At 42.5% G+C, this 22,350-nt stretch overlaps 1 protein-coding gene across 3 annotated transcripts in view; it reads right to left on the reverse strand.

The window, feature by feature from the left end:
* The window catches only part of RAP1GAP2 (RAP1 GTPase activating protein 2), a 203,525-nt gene that overhangs the window by 26,111 nt on the left and 155,064 nt on the right, over window positions 1-22,350 (reverse strand). For all 3 annotated transcript variants that reach the window (XR_550470.1, XR_550471.1, XM_008572665.1), the window contains 5 exons: window positions 12,463-12,541; window positions 11,535-11,588; window positions 8,961-9,044; window positions 4,138-4,238; window positions 1,681-1,810 (listed from right to left, as the gene is read on the reverse strand). Coding sequence is in view for 1 of the 3 variants with exons in the window: in XM_008572665.1 (XP_008570887.1) it covers window positions 1,681-1,810; window positions 4,138-4,238; window positions 8,961-9,044; window positions 11,535-11,588; window positions 12,463-12,541 (448 nt within the window). In the remaining 2 variants the exon portion in view is untranslated. The remainder of the gene's footprint in view (window positions 1-1,680; window positions 1,811-4,137; window positions 4,239-8,960; window positions 9,045-11,534; window positions 11,589-12,462; window positions 12,542-22,350) is intronic.

Consider the following 22,350-nt stretch of genomic DNA (forward strand, 5'->3'; position numbering starts at 1 on the left):
ATGAGGGGGTGGGTCATTCTACCAGAGGGGAGAAGAGTCATACTTAGGGAGGTGCAGTCACCTGGCTTGATGGAGGTGGGGTGGAGGGGGGAACCCAACCCCCATTCAGTTTCCCAAGCAGTGCTGGGTGCTTTGCATGTGATCTCAGTCACCAGGCACCTACTGGGTGTCAGGAACCACGCTGGCTATTCACATGCATGATTTCAAATGTGAAACCTCTCCGGTACACCAAGTCCTGGCTAGGTGGCTGCCTATGCATTTGTTCCTTTATTAAGCACTTACTGCATGCAGGTCTTATGCTCAGCCCTTTCACATTGAGTTTCTTATTTACTGAGCACCTGCTATATACCTAGCACTGTGCTGGGCACTCTTCCACAAATTGTCTCACTTTCCACACACATCATCCCATTTCTCAGGAAGGGAAAACTATATTTATTCATTCCCTGCTAAGAGCCACGCTCTGTGCGGAGGTATACTTCCCAATTAACACACATGAGACTGAAAAGGCCTCGAGAGAACAAGCCTCTGCCCCGGGCTGGGGCAGCAGGTGAGGGGGACCATGAGGGGACAGAGAGACTAAAGGTGAGATGCTGGGAGAAAACCCACTTTGGAGACAAAAGGAATCCTGTTCCCACTTGTTTCTGGAACATTCAGTAATTGTTTCAGAGCCAAATCATAATATCGGTTGCCAAACTTCCTTTTTTCCTAAGAAGCCAGGCACAATGTTTATAATTTTACATCTGTGCTCCCTCCCCAGTTCCCTGCTCAGAGACAAATAGGTCAGAATTTGGGCAAAGGCCCACTTGCCTTTCTTATTTTCCCAGAGACTGAAAAGGGGCAAAAAGTGGCATGGGGCAAACAGTGTTGCAACCACCAGGGATCAGCTGCTGGTTCCAGAAGAGCCAGAGCTCTTCCCCAGAGCTGCATGGCTGTCAGAGCACCAAATTTGAAAGAGAGCAAGAAAACCTTGGAAAGGAAGGTTTCATCCAGATTTCCCCAGTTCAGGTAGAGGCTGAATTCCTGTCCACAGACTAAAAAAGCTGGAGGGGAGTGGGGGCAAGGATTCTCATGCAATAACCAGCTTTACATGGCTGAGGCAGGAAGGATGGCAAAAAGACCAGTGGCCTGGATCCTGAACAGCTGTTATATAGGAAGCCAGACACAAGTCAGGCATCGTACTAGCCCTACATTCAGAAACCTACGTAATCCTCACAACAACCTTCTGACGTAGGTGGCGTTACTCCCATTTTACAGATGAGAAGAACGAGGCCACAAAGTTAACTGGCTTGCCCAGCATTGCACACCCCTAAGTGGCAAACCTGGCTCAGGCCCCCATCAGCAGACCCCGTCATGCTGTCTTTACCACCGCCCTACCCTATGGGATCAGGGCCCCCCACTCTGCACCCAGCTCTGCCTCTCATTGGCACCCTGGGCTGCAGTTTGCCCATCAGCCAATATGTGAATAACCACGAGCCCCGCCCTGCCTCCCGCACAGCGCTGCTAAGCTGCAGCCTTGGCAAGATAACACGACAGAACAGGCTTTGACAACACTACACAGCTGAGCAGCCTGGCCTCTTGATCATGAAAACGAGGAGGGGCCGCAGTCCCCCAGGCGGGTCAGACCAGCGGGCCTTCACCTCACACGCCCCGGGCTCCCACAGCCCGCCCGAGCCGGGTTACCTGCTGGGCGTCTCCCTCGGTAAACGGCAGCTTTGTAGAGACGTGAAACATGATCTCCCTGTCCCGGAATGTCGTGTACACTGATTCCACCCCTGTCTGTCCATGGGTCACATCCAGGCCGCCTCGGAAACTGTCAGTGAAACGGGCAGGAGCCAGGGAGAGAAAGAGAGTGAGGGAGAGTGGGCAACTCGGGGCAACCTTCCCTACAGACATGCAGCAGGGAGGGATGGGCAGGCCCAGGAGAGCTGAGGGCCGATTATGGAATGTGATGCAGACAAGCCGGGAGATCTGTTCTTCCGGACAGACTAGCCCTGGCATCTACCTGTAAATCCATTATTTAAAAGACAAAGGCAGAACCTCCATTTCAAGCTTTGGTTGTGTCCCCTCCACAGTGGATGGTCATGTAGCAAAAAAACCATCCATCCACAATCCCAGACAAATGCCCATCCCAGGTGCCAGTGGCCCCCAAGGCTGGGCACAGGCCTTTGCTGTCTGCAAGGTCACCTCCAAACCCTCAGTCCACAGCCAGGACTGTCGGATGGTGGCAAGTCCCACAGGAGCATCAGGAGTCATCCAGAAGAGGTGACAGATGCTTAACTTCTACCCAGCTAGTCCCTGATACAGAGGCCCAACCACGGCAGCACCTAGCTCAGGGGTATGAAGGGAGGTCCCTTCTCTGGCTATCTCCTCACAGGCAGGAAAGAAAAGTACTAAGGAACTGGGTGAGCCTGCAGGAGCTGTCCCTTCTGCCTTCACAGCAATGTGGCTGCCAGTCTTGGATCTTTTTCTTCGGCAGAAGAAAGAGTCTGCAGATGTAGGTTCCATTAAAAAAACAAAATAGGATGGAGCCTGGATGTCAGTCCCCCAGCACCGTAATCCAAGCCAGAAAATGTGCTCAGCCCAGCATGGTGGAAGGGACACTGGACTGGGAGTCAGGCGCTCCAGGTTCTAGACCTGCTTCTGCTGCTAAGTCAGCACGTGACCTTGGACATACCCCTTCATCTGTCTAGGCCTCAGTTTCCTTTCTCTATAAAATAAAGTGATAGGATTACATCATCACTGGGATTCTTCTGGGTTTCATACACTCTATTTCATCTATTCTAAAACCCACATCTTTTCACATTTTAACATTGCAAAATCAATATGCATCTGGGCCGGCCCAGTGGCGCACTGGAGAGTGCGCCACTTGGGAGCGCGGCGGCGCTCCCGCCAAGGGTTCGGATCCCATGTGGAGACCGGTTCCCGCTCACTGGCTGAGAGCAGTGTGGGCGCGACACCGAGGGTTGCGATCCCGTTACTGGTCAGTAAAAAAGAGACAAAAAGGAAAAAAAAAAAAAAAATCAAGATGCATCTTATAATGATAGTATCTCAAAGTCAATGAAAGACGGTAAAGTGAGAACAGTAACAATATTGACTACCAGTGTGTGACACTAGCTTAGGGGCTTCACACGCATCATCTATTTTAACCCCCAACAACAGTGGGGGTCGGGACTATCTCTATCTCCCTTTTTATAGGTGAGGAAGCTGAGGCTTATGGAGGTAAGATTACTTGTCCAAAGTCATAGAGCGTTAGCTCCATGCAGTGGAGCTGGGATTTTAGCCCAGGTGTGACTGACTCCAGACAGCAGTGATGACCCTAAAGGGGGAAAAGATGGAGGAAGAGGGGAAAGGAACAAGAAGAAGGAAGAAGGGGAGAGGATGAAGCACGGGAAGAAGGCAATTATTGAACACCTACTGCATGCCAAGCATTGGGCTAGGTGCTTTCACACATGATATTAGGAGCTCCTGTTAATTTGGCTGCTGGGGTGGGGAACTCTGGGGCCCTCGACCATGTCATGTGCCAGCCACCAAGCCCAGAACAGGCTGGCTGGGTCTGAACTCTTCCCAAATGTTGCCTTTGCCAAGGAAAATCAAAGGCCAGAGTTGACCAAGCAATAGCCTCAATATTTTCTTTCTGTCCACTTAACCATAAACTGTTGCATGGATTCCTGCCTAGGGGATTATTATATTTGCATCAACTCAAAATTATCTACTCTCTGTGTATTTTCTAAAATGTATCATTCCTGCAACCTCGCCCTCCCACCCCCACCTCAGCAAACTGCACAGGACTCTCCTTCCCAAATGCCTGGCAGGTAAGTGATGGGGAAGGTGGACTCATTTCACTCTCAGTCTCAGCCAAGTGTAATTAAGAAGCCAAAGCTGAGGGGAGCAATTTCGTCACGCATCCTAGGGCCAAATGTCAATGCCTCTCAGATAATCTGCCATGATGTATTATGCTTGGACCACTGATTCCTTAGGAATGCAGGCGAGTGCTGATCAGATGCTGAAAAACAGTCCCGAGCTCCTCGTGTGGTTTTTAACTCTCACATGTTCTTCCCAAGGACCGAGCTGTCTGCTCCTCGCCTTCCCCTAGAGCCTCATCAACGGAGCTGGAGCCATCACTTTGCCAAAACCCACCCTTTGAAGTCCTGCAGTGTGACTGTGTCCCCCAGCAGGTCCAAGAACTCCTTGAAAGCTGGGCTCTCCTCATTGTTCCCAAATAGCTCCTCCTCCAGGGTCTGAAAGAGAGTCAAGAACAGGGGCAGGAGTTAGAAAAAGCCTTCTTGGTGCCCAGGGAAGGAACATGGTTGTCCAGGTATCTGGTCCTTTCTTCCTGTCTCCCTATCACCCAGCACACTGGCCACAGCTGTCCTCAACTGGAGGAAGGACTAGTGGAGGCTCCCTCGACAGAGCTGGTCTTCGGGGCTGGTTAATGAAGCCTTTCTATGTGAGCAAAGGCTGCTGGTCAGTACGAAAGGCAAAGCTGAGGCAAAGGGCTCTTAGACTTGATACCAAAAACATAATCCTTATATGAAGAATTGATCATTGGACTTCCGACAAAGGACTAGTCTCAAAAATATATAAAAAGAGGCTGGCCAGATCCCCATACTACCCAGCTGCCAGAAAAAAAAATACACACACACACACACACACACATAAAGAACTCTCAAAACTCTACAGAAATCAAAACCACAATGAGATATCACTTCATACCCACTAGGATGGTTATAAATAAAAAAGAAAGACAATAACAAATGTTGGTAAGGATGTGGAGAAATCAGAACCCTCATACAATGCTCGTGGAAACGTAAAATGGTGCATCCACTTTGGAAAACAATCTAGTAGTCCCTCAAAATGCTAAACATAGTTACCATATGACCCAGCAATTCCACTCCTAGCTATATACCCAAGAGAAATGAAAATATATGTCCACATAAAAACTTATATACGAATGTTAATAGCAGCACTATTCATAACAGCCCCGAAGTGGAAACAACCCAAATGTCCATTAACTGACGAATGGATAAATAAAATGTGATATATCGGGCCGGCCCAGTGGCGCACTGTAGTAGTGCGCTGCTTGGGAGCGCGGCGGCGCTCCCGCCGAGGGTTCGGATCCCACATGCAGACCGGTTCCCGCTCACTGGCTGAGCGAGGTGCGGGCGCAGCACCGAGGGTTGCGATCCCGTTGCCGGTCCGGTCCGGTGCGGGCGCGACACTGAGGGTTGCGATCCATTGCCGGACACGAAAAAAGACAAAAAAGAAAAAAAAAATGTGATATATACACACAATGGAATATTATTTGGCAATAAATAAGGAATGAAGTATTGATACATGCTACAACATGGATGAAGCTTGAAAACATTATGCTAAGTGAAAGAAGCCAGACAAGAAAACCACGTATTATATGATTCCACTTACAAAAGGTCCAGAATAGAAACAGAAAGTACATTAGTGGTTGCCAGGAGCTAAAGAGAATGCAGACGGGGAGTGACCGCTAGTGGGCACAGGTTTTCTTTGGGGGGTGATGAAAATATTCTGGAATTAGATAGTAATGATTATTGTACCACTCTGATTATACCACAAGCCACCGAACTGTAGACTTTCTTGAGAAAGAATGCCCATACTATTATCAATTGCATTGTATGAGAATTATACCTCAATAAAGCTGTTACGAAAAGTTAAAAACTCAACAGTTAAAAGAATCCAATTAGAATATGTTCAAAAGACATGAACAGGCATTTCACCTAAGAGGATATACAGATGGCAAATAAGGACATGAAAAGATATTCACCATCATCGGCCATTAGAGAAATTCAAATTAAAAACAGAATGACATATCACTACACATTTATCAGAATGGGTAAAATAAAAAATAGTAACAACATCCAATGCTGGCAAGGATGTGGGGAAACTGAGTCACTCATACACTGATGGTGGGAACGACCACTCTAGAAAAGCTTGGCAATTTCTTACAAAACCAAACATATAACTACCATACGACCCAGCAACTGCACTCCTAAGCATTTATCTCAGAGAAATGAAAACTTATGTGCACACAAAAACCTGTACACAAATGTTCATAGCAGCTTTATTCATAATAGCCCAAAACTGGAAACAACTAGATGTCCTTCAATGGGTGAATGTCAAACAAACAGTGATACATTGACAGGATGGAATACTACTCAGCAATAAAAAGGAACAAACTGTCGACATACTCAAGAATTTGGATGAATGCTGTTGAGCAGAAAAAAGCCAGTGCTAAAAGGTTATATACTGTATGATTCCGTTTTATAAAAATTTGAAATTAAAAAGTGTTTGAAATTAGAGATTAGTGGTTGCAAGTGGTTAAGGACTGGCAGGTGACGTGGTTATAAAAGGGCAACACAAGGGACCCCTGTGCTGATGGAATTCCTCCACATCTTGACTGTGGAACCGACACATGTGATAAAATTATATGCCACAAAATATACAACACACACAAATGTAAAATTGAGGAAATCTGACAAAGTTTTGTGGCTTGTATCAGTCAATATCCTGGTTGTGATATTGTGCTATAGTTTTGTAAGACATCACCTCTGGGGGAAACTGGGCAAAAGGTACGTGAGGATCTCTCTGCATTATTTCTTACCACTGTATATGAATCTATAAATGTCTAAAAAGAGAAAGTTTAATAATTAGAAAAGAAAGAAAAGCTGAAAAGTCGCAAGCTCTGCAAACACTGACAGGATCTGCAAACGGCTGAAAGATCTCCAAACAGCTGAAGGCTCTGCAAACAAACAAGGGTACTTCAAAAAGTTCATGGAAAAACAGAATTAAAAGATATGAATCTTTCCACGAATTTGTTGAAGTGCCGTCATACATAGACTGCAACAAATGACAGCACACAAAGAAACTCCAGATTGTCCAATCACTGCAAGGAGAAAGTCTCCAATAGGTGATTCTTTAATACCTCCCTAATGTCTGCTTTGTAACAAAAAAGAGCAGATCTGAGGTTCTGGGATAGGCAACAGGATCTACTAGAGTTCTTTCAATAACTTTGTGTTTTACGGTATTTCTTTTTAGAATTCCTTCTATTTCATAACAAGTGATACTGGTTTTCCAGTTAGAATAGTAATATTAAAAATGTCTTTTAAAAATAAAGGAATTTAAGTTTTAAAAAACTTTTTAAGGAAAATATTAAGTAATTAATAATACAGATCTGATAAAAATTGTAACAGTGAGATATGCTGGAAGAAACACTATAATACAGATCCTGAATGTATTTTGTGAATGTCTGAAATTTGGGAAACACTGCTCTCTAGCAGGGGTCAGCTAACTATGGCCTGTGGGCCATGTCTGGCCTGCTGCCTGTTTTCATAAATAAAGTTTTATTGGATAAACACAGCCAGACCAACTCATTTACATATTGTCTGTGGCTGCTTTTGCACTGCAAAGGCAGAGTTGATTGGCTGTGACAGAGACCCCAAGGCCCATCAAGTCTAAAATACAATCTGGCCCTTACAGGAAAAGTTTGCTGATCCCTGACATCAGTGTTCAGCTGACCACTCTGCTTGGGATGTTAATAATTGTTCATGGTAGGAAAGAAGAAGAAAAGATGGGAAGATTCTGGTCAAAAAGGAATGGGAAACACTGAGTTTGACAAAAGTATAAAGAGCTCTTTACCTTGGGGGTTCTCTGAGCTTTTGAAATGTTCGCACACAAGTGACACTCCCTCCCCAAGTCATTTGCTCACAGAGGACCTCACCAGACTAGCACTCATGGAACACACTTTGAGAAACATCGTTTGGGCCAAGTAACTCCAAAGCAGCATGTGAGTGCTGCAAGAGACAGAGGAGGACACGATCCAGCAATCCCGCTGCTGGGAACATACCCAAGGGAATGGAAATCATCATGTTGAAGGGACACCTGCGCTCCCACGTTTATCACAGCTCTATTTACAACAGCTAAGAGTTGGGGCCAACCTAAATGTCTATCGACGGACAACTGGATAAGGAAAATGTGGTACATACACACAATGGAATACTACTCTACCATAAAAAGAAATGAAATTCTGCCATTCCCAACAACATGGATGAACTGAGAGAAAATCATGTTAAGTGAAATAAGCCAGGTACAGAAAGAGAAATTCCACATGTCCTCACTTACAAGTGGGAGCAAAAGAAGGGAAGGGGAGGGGAGGGGAGGAGAATATCACAATAATTCCCTGAACTTTCCAAAGGAGAAAATGAAACCAAGGACACCATACGTGGGAAAGGAGGAGAAAAGACGGTGTTTAAGGGGAAATTGGTAAAGGGCCACAAAAAATATTTACATTATATAGTAAAAAAATTAATTAATTTTTTTTTTTAAAAAGAGACAGAAGAGGGTGAGCAGTGCTGTGCTGGCAGATTTTTTTTAACAACTGGATCTCCACAGGAGGAAAATAGAAACCCTGGTGTTTGCCAATTTCCATGGCATAAATACTGATACTTCCACCACTGCTGATTTCAAGCTACTAACATGACATCACTGAAGACAGGTCGGGGAAGGAGGCACACAATTCAATCCAGCACACCACTGACACTGGGGGTGGGGGACGCAGATAATTCACAGCTGGCAGGGAGAATGTTGGGCAAGGAGAGAGCAGCTGTGCTAATCCAGTTCCTCTACCTAATCAGGTTTTTCTTGTGACTGACGGCCCACAGGTAAATATAAGCTGAGGTGGCCAGGAAGAATTAAAAAATACTGTATGAAAAAAACTACATCTCTGAAAGGACTTGCAGGCCTTTTTTGCAAGGAGTAGCCTTCTGTGAATATTCTTCTAGCTCCAGTCTAATTCATACTTTAAATCTGACAGTTGCATTCAGAATGTTGAAGAACCTGGCTCAGGGCTCCTGTGCTTGGGGTTGGGGAGGAAAAAAGGGTCCTCGGTGAGAAGCCTTAGGATATAGTGGCCAGTATGGATTCACGGTGCTTACCTGCCTGGCTTTTTGATAAATGACCCCAAATTTGAATGTGTTGTTGACATCGTGCTCATCATAGGACACAATCATTTGAGAGGCCTGGAAAATACGGGAAGAAAAAAATGCAAGATTTAATTTGGAGGCAAGTGAGGAAGAAAATGGAAGCAGGAACACCTATTTAGGTAGAGAAGGTGTCCCCTCATATGAGACATCCACACGTATAAAGGAAGAGAAAAGGGGACTAACAAGGGGACGGTCAGGATGCACCTCCCAAGGACTTAGCTAGATCCCAGCACCAGGGCTTCCCCAGTAGGAACCAAACCTCTGCATCATCCACTCCATTCCCATCCAGATGTGCCAGCCAGAGCTTGGGCACAGGAGTCCAGCAGGACTCAGGGGACTGACTTTACTCCAGTCTTTTATCTGTGGTGTAGAAAGTGAGGCTAGAACCCCAAAACTGGTAAAAGGATGACTCTAGTCCTAACTCCACCTCTAATCAGCAGTATGATTTTAAGCGAGTCAGTACTCCTGCCCAGACTTCAATCTCCTTATCCATAAAATGAGGGGTCTCTAACGAGAACATTCTTAGGAGGAACACACTCCAACACAACAGCAAAGAAAAAAAAAACCTATCAGTTCTATCCAATATTCCATTATGTTTCATAGAGTTCATGTCTGGAGTCAAAAACACTAAACTCTAGTTTTCCATCTGCTGCTTTTACCTACGTAGCTTTGAGTGAGCCACTTAATTTCTCTGGGCCTCAGTTTCCTCATCTGTTAAATGGAGAGATGTGGTTATGAAGATTCAGTGAGGTCAGGCACCTCACTGAGCACAGAGCAGCGATCGCCATCACCTATGTAACCCCCCAGAAAGATCAGAGCTGAACCAGCTTATTGGGAAAGAAAAGATTTGGGTGCTGTTGGAATCCCTTCTGCAATAACAAGAAGGGCCTCAGCCATGTGCTGTGCTAGGGGAAGAGCAAACAAGGCACCATGCGTTGACTGCAATACGTGGCCCGTGTTAGGTGGCCACCCACTGTATATCTCTGTGAGGTTCTCAGCTGCCTGAGGAAACGACACTTCTCAGCTGCCCCGGCGAGAGCACTGCTGCCCGACCCTGGAAGGAGCCTCCACTCCTGCCAGGACGAGTCAAACAGGAGGAACAGGTGCCCTGCCAGGGAGAGGCACCAGGCCATGGAGATCTTCCAAGGAACGTTCTAAACTCTGCAGATTTTTTTAAAACACACACACGTCTCAGCCAGATTAACATCCCAACCGGACTAAGCAGTCCTTCAACTGCAGAAAACATGAAAATACAGCTGCTCTCCCATTATTACCAGGCCCAGGGGCTTTCCAAGTTACAGACAGAACTTTGCAAACGAATGTCATTTGACAACAAAAGCTGCCAGACCTGCAGTTAAATTAGGCCTTTATGATGGAGTTTTAACGTTTGGTTAAACCTCACTAATTCAGCTTTAATTATAAAGGAGAGGTCAGTCTGAATGGTGAAAAACGTTCAGTGTTCAGCATATTAGTGGTAAATGTCCACAGATGCTAAAACTGATAAGAAGAGGCTAGATCTGAGAGAAGGGCTCTGTGCAGCAGAGGACTCTGCCCTCAGTTCCACCACTGCAGAGGGATAAACGGGGGCTTCCAAGAGTGTCGTGCCCACATTTAAGGCATTTGTTCCAGAGGATTCTGGATGTCTCAGCCGGGATGGGGGCCTCTGTTCCCCAGCAGACATTTCATCTCATGGTTCCTGGTTGTCAGAGTCGGGACTCAGGGAACGGACAGAACCAGCCCTAGCAAGAGTCAGCCGCCACAGCGCTGACCACAGCAGAAGCTCGGAAGCACGCCTCTGCTTCCATGTCCCCTCCCTGCCAGCTCACAAAGAAGCAGTCGGTATCCTGGGTCTTCTCCTGTGGCCAATTTCAGGCAGTTCACGGTCTGTGGGTAATTTGAGCCCTGCCATGCCATAATTGCTCTTGAGTGGATTTGTTGGTTTGTTTTGTTATTATTGCTTCTCTCCCCACCCACACTCCCATATCAGAACTGGCCTGAAGATCAGACCAATCCCAAGGACAGCATCAGAGAACCAGCCCGTTTATTAACTGAGGCCAAGTAGGGGTTTGCAAGGCCTCAGAACTGCAGTAACATGGGCAACGGGGAGCCTATCTGGTCTTTTACTTCCTAGTAAGTTTCTGCCTTCCACACCCCCCACCCCCATGATGGCACACTCCATCTGCACAGTCCCCCAGCTATAGGTGGCATCACACCCCACCCTGGCACTGGTCTCAGGAAGGTACGTCTGGGGTGGAGAAGCTATGACACTGCCACCCTCTCCACCCTCACAACAGGCTAGGGACCGACTCATCTGGGCCAGAGACCCAGGACGGCTGAGGACGGGTTCCCAGCAGACCAGTTTGTGAAGGGGTAGGTAGGGAGATAGGGGAATATGGAGGTTTATCATGGAGGCTGCACCAAAAAACCCCACGATGCAGAGAATCCCCCCAAAAGCCAAAGATGTGCAAATCCATGCCAAGCTGCAGGGCCCCAGATAACGGGCAAGGGGAGCATGAAGGTCCTCACCTTGGGGTACAGGACAGGGTTGAATTTCAGCCCCACTGCATCATCACAGAAAGCCTGAACAGGGAGAGAAACACACAGTTCAGGGACCACATCCATAAGAGTACATATGGACTCCTCTGCCCACCAAGAGAAAGCAGATGGGAGGGCCAAACAGGCGGGGTCAGGAGGCCCGGGTTCGAGTCCTGACTCTGTGGCTCACCAATGTGTGCCTAGGCAAGTCAACTAACCTTCTGGGGTTTCCTGATAAAGAGGAGGGATAAAAAGATGAAGCCTGAAACTTGTCTCTGTTCTGACCTGAAGACAATGCCTAAAACCCATCCACCCCCCAACTTCCACCAAAGGTATTTGGCACAATTCTTGCCTGGCATTCCTGCTCCCGGAGCGAGCGTCCAACCCAAGCCAGCTGACCATCCTTCTCACCCCACTTTGCTGACCCAGTTCCCAGGTGCCCAGCATCCCAAAGCAGTGACTGGGGCCCTCCACCAGCTAATGGCTCCTTTCTCAAGGGGATGCTCAGTCTGGATCATCCTTCGGCCCTGCTCAGGCCTCTCCCCTGCTGTGAAGGCTCCCTGGCCACCCCCTCCTCAGCCCTCCTCTGAAGTCCTACAGCACTCGCCGTATTCAGCCATGTCTTTCCATTTCTCTTGTCTCCTGAACAAGCTGTGAACTGCTTGGGGGCAGAGACTATGGATTACCTGGCTCCCCCAGCAGCCTCAGCAGTGAGGATGAGCCAGGGAGGGGGCAGGGACAATGAAGGCACCTGCCAACAGCCCTCCCCGCACCATCCATGCAGTCCAGGGTCAAGAGTAAAGTGGCCTCCCCCCCCCAAAGGGCAGAGGGCCCACCCAGGACAAGCCTGCACCCCCATGCCAGAGGCCAACCCAGGGCTGAAAAGGGGCACCGCCTTCTCTCAGGGGTTGGTTTTTACCTTTGCAATCTGAGGGACGCTGGGCAACTTGCTCAGTCCTGCCAAAGGGATCCGCTCATGCACTGTCTTCAGTCTGGACCTGCACACGTAGGATGAGGATCAGAAAAGGGCACCTGCGAGAAACACTCAACGAGGAAGCAGCTGAGAGCACGCCACGCAGGGGCCCTTGCTTCAAGTGTCTGGGGTCAGATTTGCCTCTTTTCACCCCCCCACACATCGGGTGCCACAGTCAAATGGTGGAAAAATTGAACCCTAGGTACCTCAGGGGAGGCAGATACATAGAGAACAGGACTGGTAAGGCTGTCTGCCACTGAAAATGGGAAGTGCAAGCAGTCACCTTCAAGAGCACTGTCATTTTGGGTTTGTTTGTGGGTTTTTTGTGTTCTCCCAAAGAATTGGGCAAAGCTTCTGGATGTATGTGGGTTTTGACATGCAATTGAAGCTTTATGAAAAGAAAATCTAATACTTGAAAACTGGATTTACTTACAATGAATGGGATGGAATTTGCTTTATAAGGGATTCACCATGAGAGTCTAAATTTAGCCTGTTCCCCTGATTCATTTAGCACATTATGAAAGTGCTGAATTTTACTGAATGCTTTTCTGAATCTGCTAAGATAATCACATGGCTTTTAATCTGTTAACCTGGTGGGTTACAATTCTATCGAGCCATCTTTTTATTCCATGGGTTAAACTCCTGTTTCTTATGGTGCATTATTTTTAACATCTGCTGAATTTAATCTGTAAATATTTTATTTAGATGTTTGTATCTACGTTCACAAGAAACACTGGCCTACTTTTTATTTTCTGTACTTCCATTGTCAGGTTTTGATACCAAGGTGTTATTCCAGCCCTGATAAAGTTATTGGGTAGCTTGTCATCCTTTGAAATAGTTTGTATAATATAGAGATTTTTCTGTTCCTTAAAGGTTTGCTAAAACTCATCTGTGACATCGCTGGGCCTGTTGTTTTTTATAGGAGAATATTTTGGGCTACCAATTCAGTTCTTCAGTGGTGAATGTTTAGGTTTTTTCCTTATTGACTCAATTTTGGTAATTTATGTTTTTCTATATAATTATCCATCAAATGCACTGATACACAGATGTTTCTTGTATTCTTAGGACTTCATCTCTGTTTGTACTTGTGTCCCCCCTTCCTTGCTGAAATACTGTTTGTATCTTTTCTCTATTTTCCTTAGTCAGTCTTGGCTGGAGTTTTATCTATTTTATTAGTCTTTTCAAAGAGATGGCTTTTGGTTGTGTTGATCATCTCTGTTTTTAATTTTGCTTTCTACCCCACTAGCTTGTTATTGTCTTTTTTATTTCCTCCCTTCTATTTTCTTCAGGGTTTTTCCTACTATTCTTTCTCTCTTAACTTCCTGACCTGCATGCTTACTCATTTTATTTCTTCTTTTTTACAACTGCATTTAAAACTATACATCTCTATCTAAGTACCACTTTAACTGCATCCCACACATTTTGATAGGTAGTATTTTCCCTGTCATTTGGATCTAAATATTTTGTCAGGTCTTTTGTGATTTCCTATTTAGCCCATGAGTTATTCAAAGGTTTTTTTTTTTAATTAACTTTCCAAATATGACATTTTTTTCCTATTTTAATTGTTGATTTGTAATTTGTCTTATATCCAGGGAACATGATCTATATGATAGTAATTATTTGAAATTTGTTGACTCAATATATAGACGTTTCATATATATACATATATTTCTTTTTTTTAATAAGTACATTCTAAGATGTTGGGGAGGGGCTGGGGGAGGGGGAAGGCAGGGCAGGGCTGGCCCAGGGCTGGCTCCATTGCTGGCCTGGTTGCGGTCAGTGGTGGGAAAGGCTGACGCCTACGGCCCCGCAGTCTCAGGACCCCAGGGGCTTCTGCTCTGGCTCAGTCTCCTGCCTGGTTACATGGACCTTTTATATTTTGTCTCCACATTCCATGTGGTCTTGAAAGAATGTATTGTTTTCTTTCGTTGGAAGCAGGAATATATTCGATCACATTTGTTAATTACATTATTCAAATCTTCTATATCCTTGCAATTTTTGTCTGCTTAATCCATTGGTTTCTGAGAGATATTATCGAAATATCCCACTATAAGCAAGGATTTCTCTCCTTCTATTTCTGTCCGTTTTTGCTTTTTAAAATGCAAGACTATGTTATTAAATACACAAATTCATGGCTGTTAGATCTGAGTGGACTGTTCTGTATATCATCATGTAGGCTGAGGCTTCTGAGGGGGCCCAGTAAGAAGCATCTTTCCCTGCCATGTTTTAAACAAATTCAGAAGTAAACTAACAAACAAACAAACAACAAAGAGTAAGGCTGCTGGGAGTCGAAAGAACTCTTTCGTTACTGATAAAGACCAACTGGGAACACCTACCTTAGTATGAAGAAATGGGTCTTCATAACTAAACCCCAGAATTAGCCAAACTTACCCACCCAGTCATGGGTAGTGCTGGGCAGAGGCAAGCCCCCTCCCATGGGGGCTGCTCAGGTGAGACTGACAGTGCAGGGGCACAAAGGAGGATGCCCTGAGGACATCTAGCTCCAAAAGGAAAAGGGGGAAAGAACACAGCTCTATGTGCCAAGTTCTTGCTCCAAAACACACCTGTCAGAGAGGGTGGAGAGAGGCAGGGTTGTGACACAAGTGTTCCCTCCGCGCTGCAGGAAACATTGGGAGTGGGGAAGAATCATTCCCAAGTTACAAAGCAGTACTCCCCTTACCCCTAATGCTTTTTTTCCAGAAGTTCTATTTTGTCTGATATTAATAATGCTACACCAGCTTTCTTGGTTAGTATTCCCCCTGCGTATCTTTTTCCATTCCTTTATTTTAAATCCTTCCATGTCATTTTCTGCAGGTATATCTCTTATAAGCAGAATACAGCTGTATTTTTAATTCAGTCTGATAGTCTGATATTTTAATAGGCTAATTTAACCTATTTATACATATTATAATTACTTCCATATTTGGAATTATTTCTAATCTATCATTTTACATTTTCTATTCCCTGTGTTTTCTTCACTTTTTTTTTTTTCCTCCTTTCCAGCCTTCAATTGAATAAAGGTTGTGGGGTTTTTTTGTTTTGTTTTCTTTTTTTATTATCTTTCTTTTTATCCCTCTGCTAGTTTGGGAGCTATAGATTGTATTTCTATATCTTCCGATACACTTATTTATATTTTTTCCAACAAACTAAATTTGTTCTCTCTCTCTGGGGGGTGATGGTAAAAGAGAAACAATAAAGTATGTTTTATCCACTGAACTCTTCCCTTCCTATTGTCCTTGCTACTTTGTTTATATATTTAGTTCAAGCCTCCTTTTAAACATGCAAAAAATTACTTAATTTTTCCAGTTAGTAATTAAATGTATCAACATAGTCTACCTATTTCTTGTCACTTTTTTTTTTTTTTTTGGTGGCTAGACTGTTCAAGTCTCCATCGTGTCACTTCTTAATAACAAGACGTACATCTTCTGCCTGACATACATCCTTTAGTGATCTTTCAGGAAAAGTCTGTGAGTGATACACTCCCTTCACTTTTTGTATGTCTGAAAACAGTTCTCTTTGCTGATGGTTTTTTTGGGTACAGAACTTAAGAGGGTTGTTTTCTTTCTTTTTTCAACACCCTAAAGATATTGTCCCGTTGAATTCCAACAACTATTACAGATGAGAAGAAATCTGCTCACTGCCTAGTTGCCATTACTTCATAGATAATCTGTCTTTATCCTCAGGTAGACTTAAATTTTTTTAATCTTTGATTTCTCATGTTTCACTTCAACATGTCTAGAAGCATTGTTTTGTTTTAAAATCGTGCTCAGCAGCACAGTATGTGCTTTTCTTCAATTCTGAAATATTCTCAGTTATTAGCTCTTTGGATATTCACTAGTCTCTTTTTTCCTTCTGGAACTCCTTTGAGACAAATGCTGGGGCCCCTCAGTCTATTACCCCCATTATACTTCATTTCTTTATCTGTACTGTGTTCTGGATGAATTCCTCAGGACTATGTTCCAATTCACAATTTCACTCTTTAAACAGACTAGATTTCATCTCATATGTTAAGTTTATTTCAACAACTACTTTTTATTTCCAGTAATTCTAATTGTTTTTCTTTTATACCCATGTGTTCTTGATTCATTTATCTGTCTCACAATTTATTATCTATTTTAAAGGTGCTATTCATTCTATATCTTAAGGTCATAGACAAAGATTTATTTTAAGTCGTTTTGGAGGCGTGCCATTATTTGTGTTTCATCAAAAGTAAATCTGTTTCCGATTTGTTGACATTTTTGGCTGTCTTTCTTAATATTAGTTTTCCCCAGGTGTTTTGGAATTTTCTACCCACTTTTCTCTATTCTCAGTGCAAGCCACCCTGGTTCAATTCCTATCATAGCTGTTGGTTTGCACAGCTCTGAGGACACCATTCACATTATGCAATCTGGTGGCCTAGATCGTCACCTGAGATAATCTCCTGGCTCATACAGCAGCCTCCTAATTCATGGTCCTGCTTCTGGCCAAGCCATTCTACTTATTCTAGCCAAAGCGATTGTTCTACAGTGCAAATCTGATCATAACATTCTCCCTCCAGTAGCATTCCTATTGCTCTTGGGATAAAATCAAAGCTCCTAAACATCATCCGTACATGGGATCCAGCTTTCCTTACCTCTCCAGCATGATCTCTCAATGCTACACCACTCAGACACACAGTCCACACTCAAGCCACTTTTAACTTCTTTCAGTTCTCCCTTAGCATCTGTCTTTTGCATGACCCTCACTACCCTGTAACGATCCATGTCCATAAGGAGAAGGTAATGACTAAGACTAGGAACAGGAATAAGAATATTTAAAATGTATTGAATGCTTCCTGTGGCCATGTAGCAAGAAAGAGCTTACTCCTCAGAGTTTCCTTACTTCTAAACAAAGTATGGCACATACTACACCACGGTTAAACAAATACATGAATTTTCTAATATTAACCATCCTTGCATTGCTAAAATAACTTTTTGGCTATAGTGAATTATTCTGAATAGCTTACTTGAATTTGAGTTTCTGAGACTGATATTTTGTTTAGAACATCTAGTTCTACATTCATAAGAAATATTGGCCCTTATTTTTTCTTTTTTTCTTTTTTTTTTTTTTTTTTGCATTTCATTTTCCCAATTTTTTTAAATGAGGATCTTTTAAGCATTATTTAATTAATTGGGAAGCTTTCCATACTTTTCTTTTCTCATGAACTTCAAACAACATTAAATCTGCTCTTTAAAGTTTAAAATACCTACCTGCAAAACCATATAGATCTAGACACATTTGGAGAGATAATTCTTCGAGAACTTTTTCAGTTGATTCCATAGTTATTGGTCTGTTCAGGTCTTTTACCTCATCTTGAATTACATTTGGTAATGTTTACTCTTCTAAAAAGGCATCTGTCTCAAATAAAATTTCCAATTTAACAGCATGAGTCGAACATAGCATCCACTAGTAACCATTTAATCTTCTTCACATCCATAGTTGTGTCTTTTTATGCCTAATTTTGTTTATTTTTATCTTTTTATCTATATTTGACTACCTAGTTACCTATCATGTTTTGTTTTCCCTAAAAGAAGCCTAGATTTATTTATTGATAGTCTTGTATTTTTTTAATTTCTAATCTATTTATTTCTGCTTTAATCTTTGTTAATTCCTTCCTTTTACTTTCTTTAGGTAATAGTATTGATAATAATAATAGCAGCTGCTATTATTGAGTAACTATAATATGTGAGACCCTGACTCACCAGGGCACACAAGCACTCAATAACTTAAAGGTAGATACGACCATCACCATTTCACAGATGAGGAAACCGAGGCACAGACAGGTTACTAACAACAACAACTTGCAAATATCATTTTTTCTTATTTAATAAGAAACTGTTTAAGGCAATGAATTTTCTCTTAAGTATAGCTTTAAATACAACCCATGGGTTTTTATGTATAATATTATAAATGTCATTACTTTATAAATATTCTATAACTGCAGCTTTGATTTCTTCTTTGGCCCAACAGCCAATTTAAAAAGGAACACAGCTTATGAACAAAACGTTTACACAAATAAATACAAGTAATCCTTGAATATATGAAGAGATTCCCAACATGATTCATAATAAGATTGTTGTAAATTTAAACTACTCTAAAATATAATTTTCACCTATTAGATTGGCAAAAATCCAAGTGTTTGACAATGCATTCTGTTAAAGAGGCTTTGGAGAAATAAGCACTCTCATACATTGCTGATGAAAGTTCAAATTTATACAGCCCCTATAAAGGGCAATTTGGCATTATCTATTAAAATACAAAGGCATTTGTTTTGACCTGGCTATCTCACTTCTGGGAAACTATCTAAATCCATACAAATTTACCTCTGTACAAGGTTATTCATTGAAGCATTATTTGTGATACCAAAAGATTGGCAATGGTCACTAATTTAATAGGGGACCTATTGGCCGGCCCGGTGGCGCACTGCTACAGTGCGCCGCTTGGGAAGCGCAGCCGCGCTCCCGCCAAGGGTTCGGATCCCACATACAGACCGGCCACTCACTGGCTGAGCGAGGTGCAGGGGCAACACCGAGGGTTGCAATCCCGTTGCCGGTCCCAGTCCGGTACGGGCACGACACTGAGGGTTGCGATCCGTTGCCGGTCACAAAAAAAGAGACAAAAAGGAAAAAAAAAAAAATAGGGGACCTATTAAATAAATTATTTCACATCCATGCAATGGAATACTATGAGCAGTAAAAGGAATTAAGCCACTCTCTATATACTAACATGGAAAGATTTCTAAGATATTGTTAAGGGAAGCAAGTTACAGAATAATATATTCTATAGAGAGCTATAGAAATAGGAAGAAATAATATATATTATGATTTATACATCTTTACATCTGTTATATATGTGTGTGTGTGTGTGTGTGTGTGTGTGTGTGTGTGTGTGTGTGTGTGTGTGTTTTAAATGGTTGAGTTAGAACCTGAAAGTCTGGGCTTTTGTTTGGGGAGAGGGCGGGTATTTGGGTGTTGCTTCATTTTGCTGTGCTTTGCTTTAAAGGTCCAAGATTATTCTGATGTAGCAGGTCCACAGAATACCACTGATCTACCATGCCATCAATTTCTGTAAATATCCCATAGGCACTTATAAAGAAGCAGAAATCTGTTACAGGATCAATGTTTGATTGTTAGATATAAAAATAGATACATGTAAAGATAAATATATATAATTGACATAAATAATATTAAAGAGATTATCTATACACTTTTATATATTACCCTTGTATTGATCTATCAAGTGATGAGTGTGTTAAAAATCTACCACTACCACTGTATCCTGTGAATTTCTCCATATTTTAATCACTACATACATGTGCATATATATATTATACTATGTTATAATATATACTATTAACAATATAAAGCTTCATAAGATATTTTCATTGTGGATTTTACCTTTTATGAATGGATAATAGCCCTCTTTATCACACTGATTGCTTTTTCCTTGAATTCTACTTTTCTGTATTAATATTGCCAACCATGCTTTCTTTTTGTATTTGATGTAACTTTTTCTTGATACTTTTCTTTTTAAATATTCTGAGTTACTTTCTTTAATAAAATATAAGGACTTAGTTTGTGGGATTGTTTTGGAGAAATGACCCAAACTGAGAATATTTGCTGTATAATAATGGAATTTAACTCACTTATATTTATTACCATCACATATGTATTTACTTCTATCACATTTATTTATTTATGATTCCTTTATTTTCTTTTTCTATATGTGTGTTTTCTTTGTCTTCCTTTATTATTTGGAATTTTTTTTTCTACTAGTGATTTTATATCTAAGAAATACTGAATCTTCATCAAAATATGTCCAGCTATTAGTTTCTTTTCATTAATTTGGCTGTTATGTGTGAATCATTTTAATCTGCAGATTTAAGTCTTCAATCAGTTTAAGAACATCAATTATCCACATGTTTAATTCCTGCTCAGTATCCTCCATATTTGTCATAATCTCGCTCAATGTTTTAAAGTTCTGTTTTCATTTGAATTACGTGAGAGCTTCCTAAGCTTATTCTCCATATTACTAACTGCATTTTCTACAAATTAGATTCTGATTTTTACTGCTTCTCAAAGCATTTAAAATTATTCCTTTGGGCCATTTTTAGTTTTCTTCTATTATCTCCTTTACTTTACCAGCAACTTTCTCATCTCATTCTGTTGCCTTATTCTCTCTTTTGCCTTTTCTTTCGTAGTGTTTTTTTTTTTTTCTAGAAGTTTGAAGAAAATACAAAGTTAACAAATATCTCGATTTTACCTGGCTTTCTGTAGTACATACTTTTCAAAACTCTCTTATTTCTCCAGCTAGTTTATGCCTTTTTAGATATGGAATCTTTTTGTTCATAGACCTCTGAGGTTTTTATCTTTTTTCTTCTTCTTCTTTATCCCCAAACTTGAAAAAGAAGAAATCTACACAGACTTATTATTTGTCTTCTAACTGTGGGTAGATTCTTCTTGGCTGTTCTCACGGCACATACAGAGGCTGTTAGAATACTCTTCTCAGATTTTAGGCTGGAGAGCTAGTTGTTATAAATGTGGGACATCAATTAAATAATCCAGAAGCCTATGGGGAATGAGGAAGAAGCTGGGATGGTAGTCACTGCCAGCAGGGGAATGTCACTCTGGATAATTTCTTCTTTGTGTCTGGTAAAGCTGCTAAGCTATGGAGCCAATTTTTTATGTCTGGTTTCCAATTTGGCATGGCAATCACTCCAAGTACATGATGTGACTGTCCAACTTCCTAGCTGGTGTATGGTTTCTCTCTGCCACCCCACCCACAGGCTTTCTATTCCAGAGAGGCACATTTGAGCTTGCCCCTGGGCTCCCCAAGGCACTGGTTTCAAATGTTGACCCAAAACAACAAAAACAATTCTATGTAGAAAGTCCCCTGACCATTCCAAAGCTATCTCTCACTCCTAGAGTAGAGAATTCTTCCAGAATCTCCAGTGTCACATATTCCCACACTACACTGCTTTCTAAGGAACCGGAGCTGGGGTTCAACTCTCAATATCACCTACACTTTAGTCCTAACTACCCCATTAAAAACAAAAACAAAAATCAAAACGTGTGTTATATGCCTGGCATCTTTCTCCAGGTTTCAGTCCTGATGCAGCATTTCAGGTAAGAAATAGAATTTTAAAAGGGGAGTTAGAGCCTTGTGTTCACTTGTCATCTTACTAAGAAATTCTACCCAGTCTTGGTCCGATTTTTACTATAAAAAGAAGCAATTTTCCTTACAGAAGTTCGTCTAACTAGAAATCCCATTTGGAGATGGGATCCAGGTATTACCCCTCAGAAGATTGGCTCTCGCTATTTAATTGACTCTTCCGTGCCTTGCAAATATGATTTCTAGCCAGGTGAACTTCTGTAAAGAAAACTGCCTCCTTTCTTTACAGAAAAAGCAAACCAAGACTGGATGGGTGCTGACAACTCCCTCAAACCCCACCCCCACCTCTCCCTAAGCAGGATTATGTGTCCTTATTCCCTCCCATACTTATCAAAAATTGTGGGCAGAAAAAAATGTTACTGCTCTTTTCCAAATACCTTCAAGAACTTCCAACTAGATTCAACAAATATGGACTGAGAACTTGACAGGTTCATAGCACTCTGCTAAGCACCCAGCACCTGGCCTCCCTGTCTTCACCCCCCAACCAGGGACAGAGATAAGTAAGACACAGACTCCTTCGTGCTCCCATAGCATCCTGCACATGCTGCTAAAATAATACCTGATTCACATAAAAATTCTGTTTTCCTCCCTCGCTAGACTGTAAGCCTTTAGACAACAGGGACCAAGTCTCAGTCATCATTGTAT

Source organism: Galeopterus variegatus, unplaced genomic scaffold (genome assembly GCF_000696425.1).
Source record: "Galeopterus variegatus unplaced genomic scaffold, G_variegatus-3.0.2 Scaffold817, whole genome shotgun sequence".
Lineage (NCBI taxonomy): Eukaryota > Metazoa > Chordata > Mammalia > Dermoptera > Cynocephalidae > Galeopterus > Galeopterus variegatus.